This window comes from Centruroides sculpturatus, unplaced genomic scaffold, assembly GCF_000671375.1.
Source record: "Centruroides sculpturatus isolate CEXI.00-Female unplaced genomic scaffold, Cexi_2.0 scaffold478, whole genome shotgun sequence".
In the NCBI taxonomy this organism is placed as follows: Eukaryota; Metazoa; Arthropoda; class Arachnida; order Scorpiones; family Buthidae; genus Centruroides; species Centruroides sculpturatus.
This window is the reverse complement of record NW_019384994.1, coordinates 10,949-23,853: the sequence shown is the minus strand read 5'-3', so window position 1 is coordinate 23,853 and position 12,905 is coordinate 10,949. Positions and strand designations below refer to the sequence as shown.

At 32.6% G+C, this 12,905-nt stretch overlaps 1 protein-coding gene across 1 annotated transcript; it reads left to right on the top strand.

Annotated features, from left to right (window-relative positions):
• The first annotated feature begins 8,927 nt into the window (after positions 1 to 8,927).
• LOC111633102 (keratin-associated protein 10-6-like) lies at positions 8,928 to 12,362 on the top strand. Its single transcript, XM_023377633.1, has 2 exons — positions 8,928 to 8,952; positions 10,528 to 12,362. Exons 1-2 carry the CDS (start codon positions 8,943 to 8,945, stop codon positions 12,321 to 12,323), a joined length of 1,806 nt encoding a protein of 601 aa, XP_023233401.1. The 5' UTR covers positions 8,928 to 8,942; the 3' UTR covers positions 12,324 to 12,362.
• The last annotated feature ends 543 nt before the right edge of the window (positions 12,363 to 12,905 follow it).

The following is a 12,905-nucleotide window of genomic DNA, read 5'->3' as shown; positions in this document are numbered from 1 at the left end:
ATTTTGAACCCAATAGTATATTCAATATTCTTAGATTTCTATATATCATTATTTTTTATGGATATAGCTTTCCTTAGATGGTTTTCTTTCCTTTGGTAGTTTACGGTGAATAAACAATATGGGAACAGCGTCACATTTTAATTTCCGCTTGCCATCTTCTGTGCCATCCAACTCGGAGAAAAGAGAACCTGAATGTAATGGAATAGTTATAATTAATAAATATAAGATTTACCAGCCACCATCACCTGTAAAAAAAAAAATATGTGAAATACAAATTTTACTTCACATAGAGCAGATTTATCAGTGGAAAAAGCATCCTTCTCTTTTCACTAAAGCAGCATAAATTTTTGTACGAACTGGAATTTTTGGAAAAGTCTTCATTACGTAACCATTTTCCAACCTATCTCTAGGCAACAACCCGTCATTTTTTACAAAAGAAATTAATAATAGTAAAAAATTTGAAGTTTTAAGAGAAAATTCTTAGCTGTAGCATATGTTAAAATAACATTTTCAAAGTAAAAGTCTTATGGTAACTTAAAGATGGTAACTTAATTACATCTGTTTTTTAATAGGATAAATCGATTAAACAATACTTTTGGCAGCATATATCGATTAAATCGAATATCGGTTTCTGTGTTAATCGATTATTTCCTTTCACTACCCATCACTACACAATATAATAGTCATGATATTAACATGTGATTTTCTGTTACTGTTGTTATTTAACATGTGATTTTCTGTTACTGTTGTTATTTAATTATTAATAAATACATGGTATAGGTATTTTGTTTCAATTCATTGGTGTCTTGTTTGATGAGAATTAATTGAAATACAGTAGTCTACTCTTTGGGTAATTCCTTGAACACTAATAAGAAAGGGTGTTCTTATATGCATTCAAATTACAGTAAAAATATAAATATCCTCTGATAAATAGGAACGTTCTTATTAATTTTGCTACTTGTTATTTTTTAGGCGATTAACTCGCGATATAAATAAAATAATTATTTACAATTAACCGGCTAATGAGATATACGGACGTATGAACTGATAGAGGAGATAAATTTCCGGAAATGAACTTAATGGTCTCGAGATATCTATTTAATTGAAAACAAAGATTTTTAAATGATATTTTAAGATGACCGGGAAGTACAAGTATTAGCATGTCTCTCTAAGGAGTCGGTTTCGAGTCTAAGAACCTCAGGAATTCTTCATGGGTGGTCTGTCCCGGATATACGAGTATATGGTTCTCTCAAGCCGGTTTCACAATTACTCTTTGCAGTGCGGAAACCAATCGAATGTGATTTAGCATTGAAAGTTTTCCGCTTTGGCAATTATTAAAATTTTAGAATTTATTTCTTCAATGGAAAAGCAAAATTTAAGGTCTGAAATTTAATTTTGATTTTTGTTATTTCGTTCCGTTTTGTTAATGTTAAATAATATATTGTATTGTTATTTATAGTATTTGTATTTATTTTTTGTTAATTAAAAATATTATAAAATACAATTTTATAAAAATCATATTTGAATTGAAACTAATAATAATTTTGTAAGAAATTTTAAAGTGATGTAAATTTATACATTTTTTTTTTTTGTAATTACGTTGTTCATACACATATACACACTACATTACATTACATCATTGAATCCTTATTTAAGATGTGATTGAGTGATTTTTCAGTATCTTTCACTCTTTTCAAGATAAGGAAACAATAACCATTTATTTAAAATTTCATTAATTCCATAATTTTTTACTTATATCAATTACTAGTCTAGTTTGTTTAGTTTTAGTTATGGCAATGCAGCACATGGGCGATCTGCCTAGAGGGATGCCTTCCGGGACGTCTTTTTAAGGAAAACTCCACGTGGCCAACCCATCTGAGCAAAGCACAAACCCACGACCCACCAGTAATAGGCCCACCAGTGGCCGAGCGGTCTTCGTACCATGAACACTGGGAGTTCCCCAGTGTTCATGGTACGAAGATCGCTCGGCCACTGGTGGGCCTATTACTAGTCATTGGGTTGCAATTTGAAAATTTGTAGACCTATAAATTCCCACTGTCGTGTGTCTATCTGTCCTTCCTTAATCTCGAGAATAGTGTTAAATAGAAGAAAGTCGAGAGTATATATGGAAAGCTTAGAGACAGGCATCCCCGATTAACTATATACGAACTTCCGGTCTAGATTGGGAGTTACGTGGTTTCAATTCAAACATTTTTCCCGAATAGAGTTACATAGATGACCGGTATAACACTGTTGTTATTAGGAAAGTATGAGGTAAAGGATCATGAGACTATAAATTTGAGATAGAGATAATATATTTTAAATTAAATAAGTCAAGAATATGATTAGAAATTATAGCCCGGCATTGTGATGATGTCACAATAAATATTTACTCTTTGGCTTATATTACTAGCTCTACAATATAGATTATACAAGTGTAATCAAAACCAGAAACACTTCGGCCTAAAAGGTTAACAAAGTTTTCATTGACTTTGATTAAATTTTATTTTTAATTTGAATTTAGTAAATTCTAAAGAAATTATTAAAAAATAACAACAAACAGATAGAAAACTTTTAAAAAGTAACAGAGAAAAATCATTAAAATTATTTCTTCTGATTACAACAAAATCACAATGTTCTAAGTATGTAAAATTGAATTCGTGTCTGTTCGAATATTATGTGAGAATGGTTGAACCAATTTCTATGAAACTTTGTGCATATATACTGTACTGTACAGTACATTTGTAGCAAAATGTATTGAGTACTAAACGTATTACCATTGCCATTTTCACCTGTATTAAATTGTTAGCGAGTCCCCAGAATTTCTTTCGGTGTAAAATTATTTTCTGTCTGATCTATTATACTATAGATTTATTAGAAATACTGTGTATACATCATCTTTTTCCGTGTATACATTTTTGTATGAGTATATAACCTTTATTTAATGACCCTATAACATTTTTCCGAGGAAAACCGGCATCTCAAATAGTAATTTCTACTCGGTATTTCTATTTTATTGATATGTAAACTTACCTTTTTACAACATAAATACATGTTCGGATTGAAGAGACATTTACCTATATAATAAATACATGTTTCCATTAATTATGTTAGATTTTTTGTAATAGTAACGTATTATTTACTTATTTGTTGCTGAATATGCGTATACAATTCTCCTGAATTTTGTATATAGCAATGCTATCCTTTTACTCCTTTCATATTATTAATAAATTAAATTATTAGCATTTCTCAGAATGATTTTCTACACAATATGAAAGTTGTTATTCTGTTTTAACAAATATTTAAAGTAATATAAACGTTTGAACTTATCTATTAATAAAGTTAAAGACAGGCGCATTAGTTATTTTCGAAGTGATAATGCTAAAATTGCAATTTAAAAATCATAATTTTCTTAAATCATAAAATAATCTACACATATCATTGTAGTTTAACTATTATAAGCTAAAGTTCAGTGTGTCTCATATTGTTTATCGTTTATCTGTTACTGATTACGTCCAAGTAATATGATTACATTCCACTGATCAAACAATGAACAGTATCGAAAGAAAATCACGTTTAAATTTTACAGGTGAAATCTCCATTAAGGAACATCCCGAATAGCGGAAACCTCTATTTAACGGACATTTAACAATCCACACACCCTTCAAATAAGACATCTATTATATTTACCTTTAAATAGAAAAATTTCCTTTGAAAGGTGTTAGATAGATGACCGGCACGATTCTATTATTAAAGGAAAAGTATGATGTACAGGGGCAAGCCACTACTAATTTAAGATGGAAAGCATATATTTTAAATTAAATAAATTAAAAATATGCTTAAAAATTGCAGCCCGGCATTGTGATGATGTCACAATAAATACTTTCTCGTACTTATTAAGTAATTATTCACTCTTAACCTTTCGCGAATCAGGTGGGATTAAATTAGCCCGTGTTTTTAAAACTGCTGTAATTATTTCAAAATATACGCAAGCGATCCAGACTTTTGAGCAGCTGGTGCTGTGCTTGGTGTCGTGTTAACCTCCACGTGGATCACCGTAGCGAATAAAGTACCACGCTATTAATTTTTCGTACCTCATCGTCCTTAATATTTCAATTTTGTTTTTATATTCTCCACGTAGACCTATTTATAAATAAGATCTACACATGGAAAATATAAAGTTAGTGGAAGGAATGTCGAAACCAGATATAGGCTCCTGTAGCGACGACGCCGGGTAACATAATCGGGGCTACAAAGGCGTCACCAGTGTTGTTGTACCTAGTACTTTTGTACTAATCTAGTACCTTTTTACTTGTTCCAGTAGCAAGATACCCAACATCATTTTCTTAGTACCATTCATGAAATACTAATCCTTTCCTTTCAATTTAGTATCTTTCAAAACATTCATTTTTATTCTATATTTCTATATTTTTTTACTTTGGCAATAAATAGATATTTTTATTGCTTCCTCATTCAAGTGCAGCAGTTGAACGTACTTTTTTGCAATTAAATTTAATAAAAACTAAACTACAAAATCGTGTTCTTACCGATTCCTGTGAAGCACTGTTATTAGCAAAGGAGCTACTTAAAAGCAACAACGATAAAATATTACACTTGGAAACTGTCATCTGCTTCAACCATACAAAAACATTCTAGTGAGGAAAATTCTGATGATGATGATGATTTTACCAGTGATTTTTCAATATGATAATTTTAAAGTTTAGTACTTCATGTTTATTACTTTTGTTTTAACATTTTGTTCATTTGATTGTTGTTGAGGAATAATAGCATTCTTACAATATATGAATTTATTAAATTAATTAGTTAAAATATCTATAACCATAAGGTAGATAATAGGAAGGGCTTATCACACCAATGACAAAGGGCACAAACGCTCAAAAATCAAAGTAAAAAAATTTAATAAAACAAATAGGGTTGTACAATAAGATGATTACATAAGTATAAAAACCGTAAAAATCCAAAATGCATTTCGGACTATTTTCCAATGGAAAAATAGTCCCTCATCAGTTGGTAATAGCGACAGGTCTTAGTATACTTAAAATTATACAAAGTGAAAAAATATTAAATTTAAAAATAAACTAAAAAATATGCCTAAAGCTATACAATATAAAGATGAAACCGTCGACATGACTGTACGAGCAGTAAGCATTATCAATGTGGACAAGAGTAATGTTTCTTCCTAACGTTGCATGGTAACATGATGAACAGGGTGCTGATACAAAAATAGTTATAAGTTAGCCGAAATATTGGTCAACAGTTATGAACTAATATTATACAGTCAGTTTAAATTATGTACATACAAAAAACAGTAGAACAACAGAGTTGCTGGTTCAGACATTTCTACAAGATGCAGGGAGCAGTTACAAAGGAGATGTGTTACCTTACACATCTGGAGCACAAGTGGTGACAACATATGATGCAGCCAGATGTCACAGTTAATTTTATCTATTTTAACTTTTAATAGATGAAGGCCCATGCTCAATTATCAATTATGCAATATGAATTTATGCAATATGAATTTATCCTGTATGAATTTTGTATGTTACATGTAACACTATATATATTTTAATAAATAGAAATTTGATAAATTATAAATTTATATATTACAGTTGTCCCTTGATAATCCGACAGGTATGGGACCAAAGGTGTGTCAGATTACCAAAAGTGTCCGGATTACCGAAAATAATTACATATTTCGCATTGTTTTGCTAGCAGTAACTTACAATATTCTCTACTCCAACTGTTCGAACAGAACTGCTCACATAAAACACACGAAATGTGTGTCATCGAATAAGAATTGGATGGGGAGATTCACATCACGACATGCTTCTGTGCAAGCAGACACGTAACGGGGACGGGTACCTTGACGGGAGTTGCGTCGGACTACTGAGCATGTCGGATTAAAAAACGTCGGACTATAGAGGGACAACTGTATTTATAAGTTTAACTTTAGGATAATATTATTTCTTCAGCGCTTTTGAAGGAAAATAACAATTTATCTGATGATGATATTTTATTTCCTGACTGTGACGACGAATCAAATTATTTGAGTATGCAATCAGATTCTGATAGTGAAGCATATGCCGAAAAGTTATCGGCATACACCGAATCATCTGTCATGTCAGATTCCGTGTTATTTACTTCGCAAGGGAACTATCAGTTGGTATAAAGAACCAATGTTCATCCTAGAAACGAAAGCATCATAACTTATTTGCCAGGTGCTAAAGGCCGTGGCTAAGGAAAACAGACTCTTTTACAAAGTTTTAAAATATTTTTTACTGACGATAAACTGAAAGCTACAGTAGACTCCCCTATAACGCGGTAGATACGTTCCTCGTTGTACGAATTTCGTGTTGTAGGAATCCTTAAATACACGAGCCAATTGCAGCCCGACACGTGTGAAGTTTAGGGACTACGGCTGTTTGAAAGGTTTTCTTCCATAAAATTAATCGATTCTAGACTAATTCGACTTAACATTTCCAAAACACGTATAATTTTTTGGGAATAATCCGTATAAACTATGCTATAAACAAAAAAATTGTAGGATTACTTACCGAGTGTGCACCGTTCGACTACGCCGTTGCTCAAAGCTTGTTTTCGTCGCGGAGCAGCGCACCAAACGGCGGCCGCGATTTCTGATGTTATTTTTCTGCGAAAAATTCGTTGAACTTTGGAGACATCATTAATAGAAATAATTTTTATGCCCGTTGAATAAGAAATGTTTCTTTGACAAGAAATGTATAAAATTACAGTGCTGTATTAGACTTACGGTACCTAATTTACATACTGTACAGATGATAGTAAACTCAATTTACCCGCCAAAATTCTCCGTAGCGTGGCGCTGGACGGCGAAAAGTAGTTCGGCTGCTCGTCCGCGATGACGAGTTGGCGATGACATTTTACCGCGTTTTACGCGTCCCTTTTAGCGTCTTTATACGAATATTGTCGCAATTTTTTCGCCGCGTTATAGGAATCTCCGTTATAGGAACCCGCATTATAGGGGTCTACTGTATTTTGAAATATATTAATAAGATGATTCGTTCATCTAAACCATTTGTTAATTCTATTGTATATTCTGGCTAATTAGAAATAAATAATGCAGAACTCCAGGCTATTTTTGGCCTTTTATTATTAGGCCCATTATTCGAAAAATCTTTCGAATTTGTGGGTTACATATGGCACTGAAATTAAAATACAATATTAGTGTGCTAAAGGATCATAAGCTGCAAGTGTTAGCAAAATAGAACCAATGAAAGTTTCTTCAGACACTGTGATAGCGATTTCTGGATTTGAAGGAGTCCATAGAGGTGCAAATATTGGTACTATTTCATTATGTACTGTATTTGAATATAAACTGCGACTTTAATTAATAAATTATGAATACTGTCCAGTACTGCGCGCTGTGATTTTGAATACGCCCAATGGTATGTGATCGCTGCTATCTGGTGGCTAAATTATTCATAATGTAGGAGATAGCTAGCACTTGCCAAATCCTCGCAAAACGTTCCCAAGTTACTACTTAATCTCGGAAGTTATGTATATATTTTATATTTTTTGTAATCTGATATTTTGCCATTATACATAAATGTAATAGACATTTTTGTTTTCTTGGAATTAGAATCTTCAGTCAAGACTACAAAATCCTTGAAGCTAATTCTAGCATTTGCTACAAAGATCGATAATGAATTAACTGCTGTATCTCTGAGAGGACTCATTGGCATGTATTATGATGGCCCGCCTAGTCCCGAGCTTCTCTAAGGCAAAATATTTCGTTGGATAAACTGGATTAGTAAAATTGGTCAAATCGGTGAAAACATTCGATCTAGATATGTTTCGAAACATGTTTGTGTTGCTAAGACTTTTTGTCACAATCCCCACAACGTCATGTGAATTAGCAATCACATGAGCACTATAATGACTGAATGTCAACTTACGCGTACAGTATTGGCCTTAATTCATTATGATTTCATGTAAACATTGACAATGCTTTACATATAGTCGCCACATTGCATCTAAGGAGTAGCAATTATATGTGTTATAGACAATTAAACAGATATAATATTCTCACCCCGTCGACCTTTAATCACCAAAATTTTTTAACACCAATCGCCCTAATACACAAACCTTACTGGAAAATTTCATAAATTTTCGACAAAAAGCACAGGAATTATTAAGTTTCAAAGAGGGTGAACAAAATCGTGTTCCCTCCATACACAAATATTTACACATAGAGAGAAAAAACCGAATTTTTTTTTGTATTTCTCGACGTTTCAAAGTCCTGTGAGTCCAAAAATGTAAAATTCTTCAGATGTCACTTTTTGACCGAATGCCATACTTTATCTCTTTTATATAATGTATAACATTGTGAAAATAAAAGAAAGAAAAGGAAAAAAACGACAGAAATTATCTTGAAAATATATTATAAACACGATATAAGTTAATTTCTATAATTCTTTATATTATATATATAATAAAATTGCACTGTTTTAAAATAAAAAATTATAAATCTGATTTAATTTGAAATTATATTTAATTAATACTACAAACAGAATTCATTTACACCGTTGTTTATTACAAGTTAAAAATGTCGAAACTGTTATCAAATTCCATTCTTATCAATGACGGAAAAATACCACATTTCTAACGTCATCACATTCTAGAATATTCGCTTTAATACGCTTTTACCGTTTATAATTTCTTATTGGTTAACGATTAACCAATTACGATTATATGCGGTTTTATTGGATGATGATTGTGCCAATAAACGATGATCATTCTTATCTAAATTGCACACGTTACAATAGTACCGAGCGCAGTTTTCGCACGACACGAAAATGACGTCAGGAGAGTGTAATAAAAAAGTCAGCGTAGCACGTCCAATCAACGATTTCGTCGATTAAGAAGGCGGAGAACTACCAAAGATGGAAAGTGGTAAGTTAATTTTAAATTTTTCAATATTTTTTAGTTTTATTATTTAGAAATTAATAAAGTAAATTAATATTAATGTAAAATTAATTAAATAAATGTTGAAATTAAAAAAAAATTATCGAAATCTTTAGACTTTTATTAGTGATAATAAACTTTAATATTTAATAATAGAAAGATTGTTAAAAGATTATATGTGTTAAAATTATTAATTTACACTACAAATTATTTATAGTTGAGAATATTATTTTATACTTATTCGTACTTTATATTATTATTATTATTATTATTATTAAGTAATTTTTTAAGGAAGAAAAGTGAAATTTATTTCGTTTCTTTCAATAAAAGTATTGTCTAGAACTATCAACTTTCAGTTTGATATATGATAAGCTTAACAATATCATTTTATCATAATAAATTATTTGTTTAATTTTATGGAGTTCTTAAGAATTTCATTTTTAACTTTTTCAACAGTTCGAAAATTTAGTTGTATTATTAATTTACATAATTATAAATTATATTTTTATTAACTTTATACAACTAATAGTTTTTCAATGTAATGATTAAAGTATAGAATATCCAAATCAATATAGGGTAATGACTTTATTAAATATAAAAGTTATAAAATAATTTCTATATTATTTTTTAATCAACGATATTAATTATATATAATTCATTATTTGTATTCATACTACAGGTAGACTGTATTTAAAGTTTATTTGTTTCTTTATGTACTAGTCAAAACAATTAATTAATGGAGAATATGGTTGCTGTCATTGAGCAATTCTTTGTCACTCCTCAAACCATTTAAGTGATCTCATTGATTCGATGCCACACAGATGTGCAGCAAGTTTAGTCATTCGTGGAGACAATACACCCTTCCTTACTAAAATTAGCACGATATTCTAAAAAATCATTCGTTTCTAATTGTCAGATACACATTTTGTTGACCAGCATATTACAACACGGAAAATACGACAACAATTCGGCTCAAATGCGTATTTATTCACGTATTTCTATATATTTTACTACGTAACAATAGCATCTGAGATTTAGAATCGTTTGTCATAATATTCTATGCAACGTATCTTGTTTCTTTAATTGTTTTGACCAGTGTAGATTTGTTCAATCGATTTTCTTAAGGAGTAAAAAATAATTATTAATTATTAGGAATAATAATTTACAATAGCTTAAGAGGAAAAAATATTAGAGTACAGTATTTGTTACTAAGCGTATAAATTTTATTTTTCTTAGAAAAGTATGCTACATCTTTTATTTATAGCAGCCATATTTCCTTTCACTTCTAAGCTCTATTAGCTTATCGAAATAAAAATAACATGATAAAATACTTATTCACTTTTTGTTTTTATCATATTTGGTCAAATAATTCAAATAACCACTTAATCTTTCATATTAACATTTACATTCATTATAAATATTAATAAAACGAAAAATTATAAACATTTTAAAATACAAATCATGTGTTACATTCCATCAGTTTATGTGTTATATATATAACTAAGTAAATACGAGTATATTTATTTGTAATATTTTTTAAATATTGAAAATAATTTATTTCAGATTTAAGAAGCAAATCATGCTCATGTGAAGTTTGCACTTGCTGCAACGCATCAAAATGTGGAGGGCCCGATTGTACCTGCAAAGATTGCAAGTGCTGTGGAGCGTCTAAATGCGGAGGATCAGCTTGTACTTGCGAAGACTGCACTTGTTGCAAGGCGTCGAAATGTGGAGGGCCCGATTGTACCTGCAAAGATTGCAAGTGCTGTGGAGCGTCTAAATGCGGAGGATCAGCTTGTACTTGCGAAGACTGCACTTGTTGCAAGGCGTCGAAATGTGGAGGGCCCGATTGTACCTGCAAAGATTGCAAGTGCTGTGGAGCGTCTAAATGCGGAGGATCAGCTTGTACTTGCGAAGACTGCACTTGTTGCAAGGCGTCGAAATGTGGAGGGCCCGATTGTACCTGCAAAGATTGCAAGTGCTGTGGAGCGTCTAAATGCGGAGGATCAGCTTGTACTTGCGAAGACTGCACTTGTTGCAAGGCGTCGAAATGTGGAGGGCCCGATTGTACCTGCAAAGATTGCAAGTGCTGTGGAGCGTCTAAATGCGGAGGATCAGCTTGTACTTGCGAAGACTGCACTTGTTGCAAGGCGTCGAAATGTGGAGGGCCCGATTGTACCTGCAAAGATTGCAAGTGCTGTGGAGCGTCTAAATGCGGAGGATCAGCTTGTACTTGCGAAGACTGCACTTGTTGCAAGGCGTCGAAATGTGGAGGGCCCGATTGTACCTGCAAAGATTGCAAGTGCTGTGGAGCGTCTAAATGCGGAGGATCAGCTTGTACTTGCGAAGACTGCACTTGTTGCAAGGCGTCGAAATGTGGAGGGCCCGATTGTACCTGCAAAGATTGCAAGTGCTGTGGAGCGTCTAAATGCGGAGGATCAGCTTGTACTTGCGAAGACTGCACTTGTTGCAAGGCGTCGAAATGTGGAGGGCCCGATTGTACCTGCAAAGATTGCAAGTGCTGTGGAGCGTCTAAATGCGGAGGATCAGCTTGTACTTGCGAAGACTGCACTTGTTGCAAGGCGTCGAAATGTGGAGGGCCCGATTGTACCTGCAAAGATTGCAAGTGCTGTGGAGCGTCTAAATGCGGAGGATCAGCTTGTACTTGCGAAGACTGCACTTGTTGCAAGGCGTCGAAATGTGGAGGGCCCGATTGTACCTGCAAAGATTGCAAGTGCTGTGGAGCGTCTAAATGCGGAGGATCAGCTTGTACTTGCGAAGACTGCACTTGTTGCAAGGCGTCGAAATGTGGAGGGCCCGATTGTACCTGCAAAGATTGCAAGTGCTGTGGAGCGTCTAAATGCGGAGGATCAGCTTGTACTTGCGAAGACTGCACTTGTTGCAAGGCGTCGAAATGTGGAGGGCCCGATTGTACCTGCAAAGATTGCAAGTGCTGTGGAGCGTCTAAATGCGGAGGATCAGCTTGTACTTGCGAAGACTGCACTTGTTGCAAGGCGTCGAAATGTGGAGGGCCCGATTGTACCTGCAAAGATTGCAAGTGCTGTGGAGCGTCTAAATGCGGAGGATCAGCTTGTACTTGCGAAGACTGCACTTGTTGCAAGGCGTCGAAATGTGGAGGGCCCGATTGTACCTGCAAAGATTGCAAGTGCTGTGGAGCGTCTAAATGCGGAGGATCAGCTTGTACTTGCGAAGACTGCACTTGTTGCAAGGCGTCGAAATGTGGAGGTTCAACTTGTACTTGTGATCACTGCAAATGTTGTATAAAATCCACCTGTCGTGCATCCAGCTGCTCTTGCGTCCAATGCCAATGTTGCAGTGTATCGAAATGTTGCAAATAGCGAACCTGACTAAAAGAATTTAATAATAGAAAGCATTACGTTGGCATATTATCATGTTCTACTACAAAAAAAAGTATTATAAGAAAAATGATTTCTATTGCATATGTCTTATCCTATTTTTACGACAATTTGTTTTATTTTTTTTAAATATGTTTAATTAATTTTTATATAATAATTTAAAAAGTTTGCGTAATTACGAAAAATTTAATTACATTATTATTGTATTTTCTGAAATTCTGGGTTTTTTACGTAAATAAAATGAATATATATTCATTGAATGATATAGTTATTTGATATTATTAATTACCAAAAACTGTGAGCTATGATATTATTATTATAAATTTCAACTTAATGCTGTATTTATATAACGTAATAAGCTAGGAATCTTATTATGAAATATACTTTTTGTTAGGAAAATCTGATAAAATTTTAGCTTATATATCGAAAGAAAGAATAAATTCATAATTTATTTTGACGCGAAACGTAATCAAAAGAGAAAATCTTTTCCATTTTCATAAATTTAAAATAAAATATTCATTATATAAATTAATACTTTGATATAACGCTTTCCAGTCAAATAAT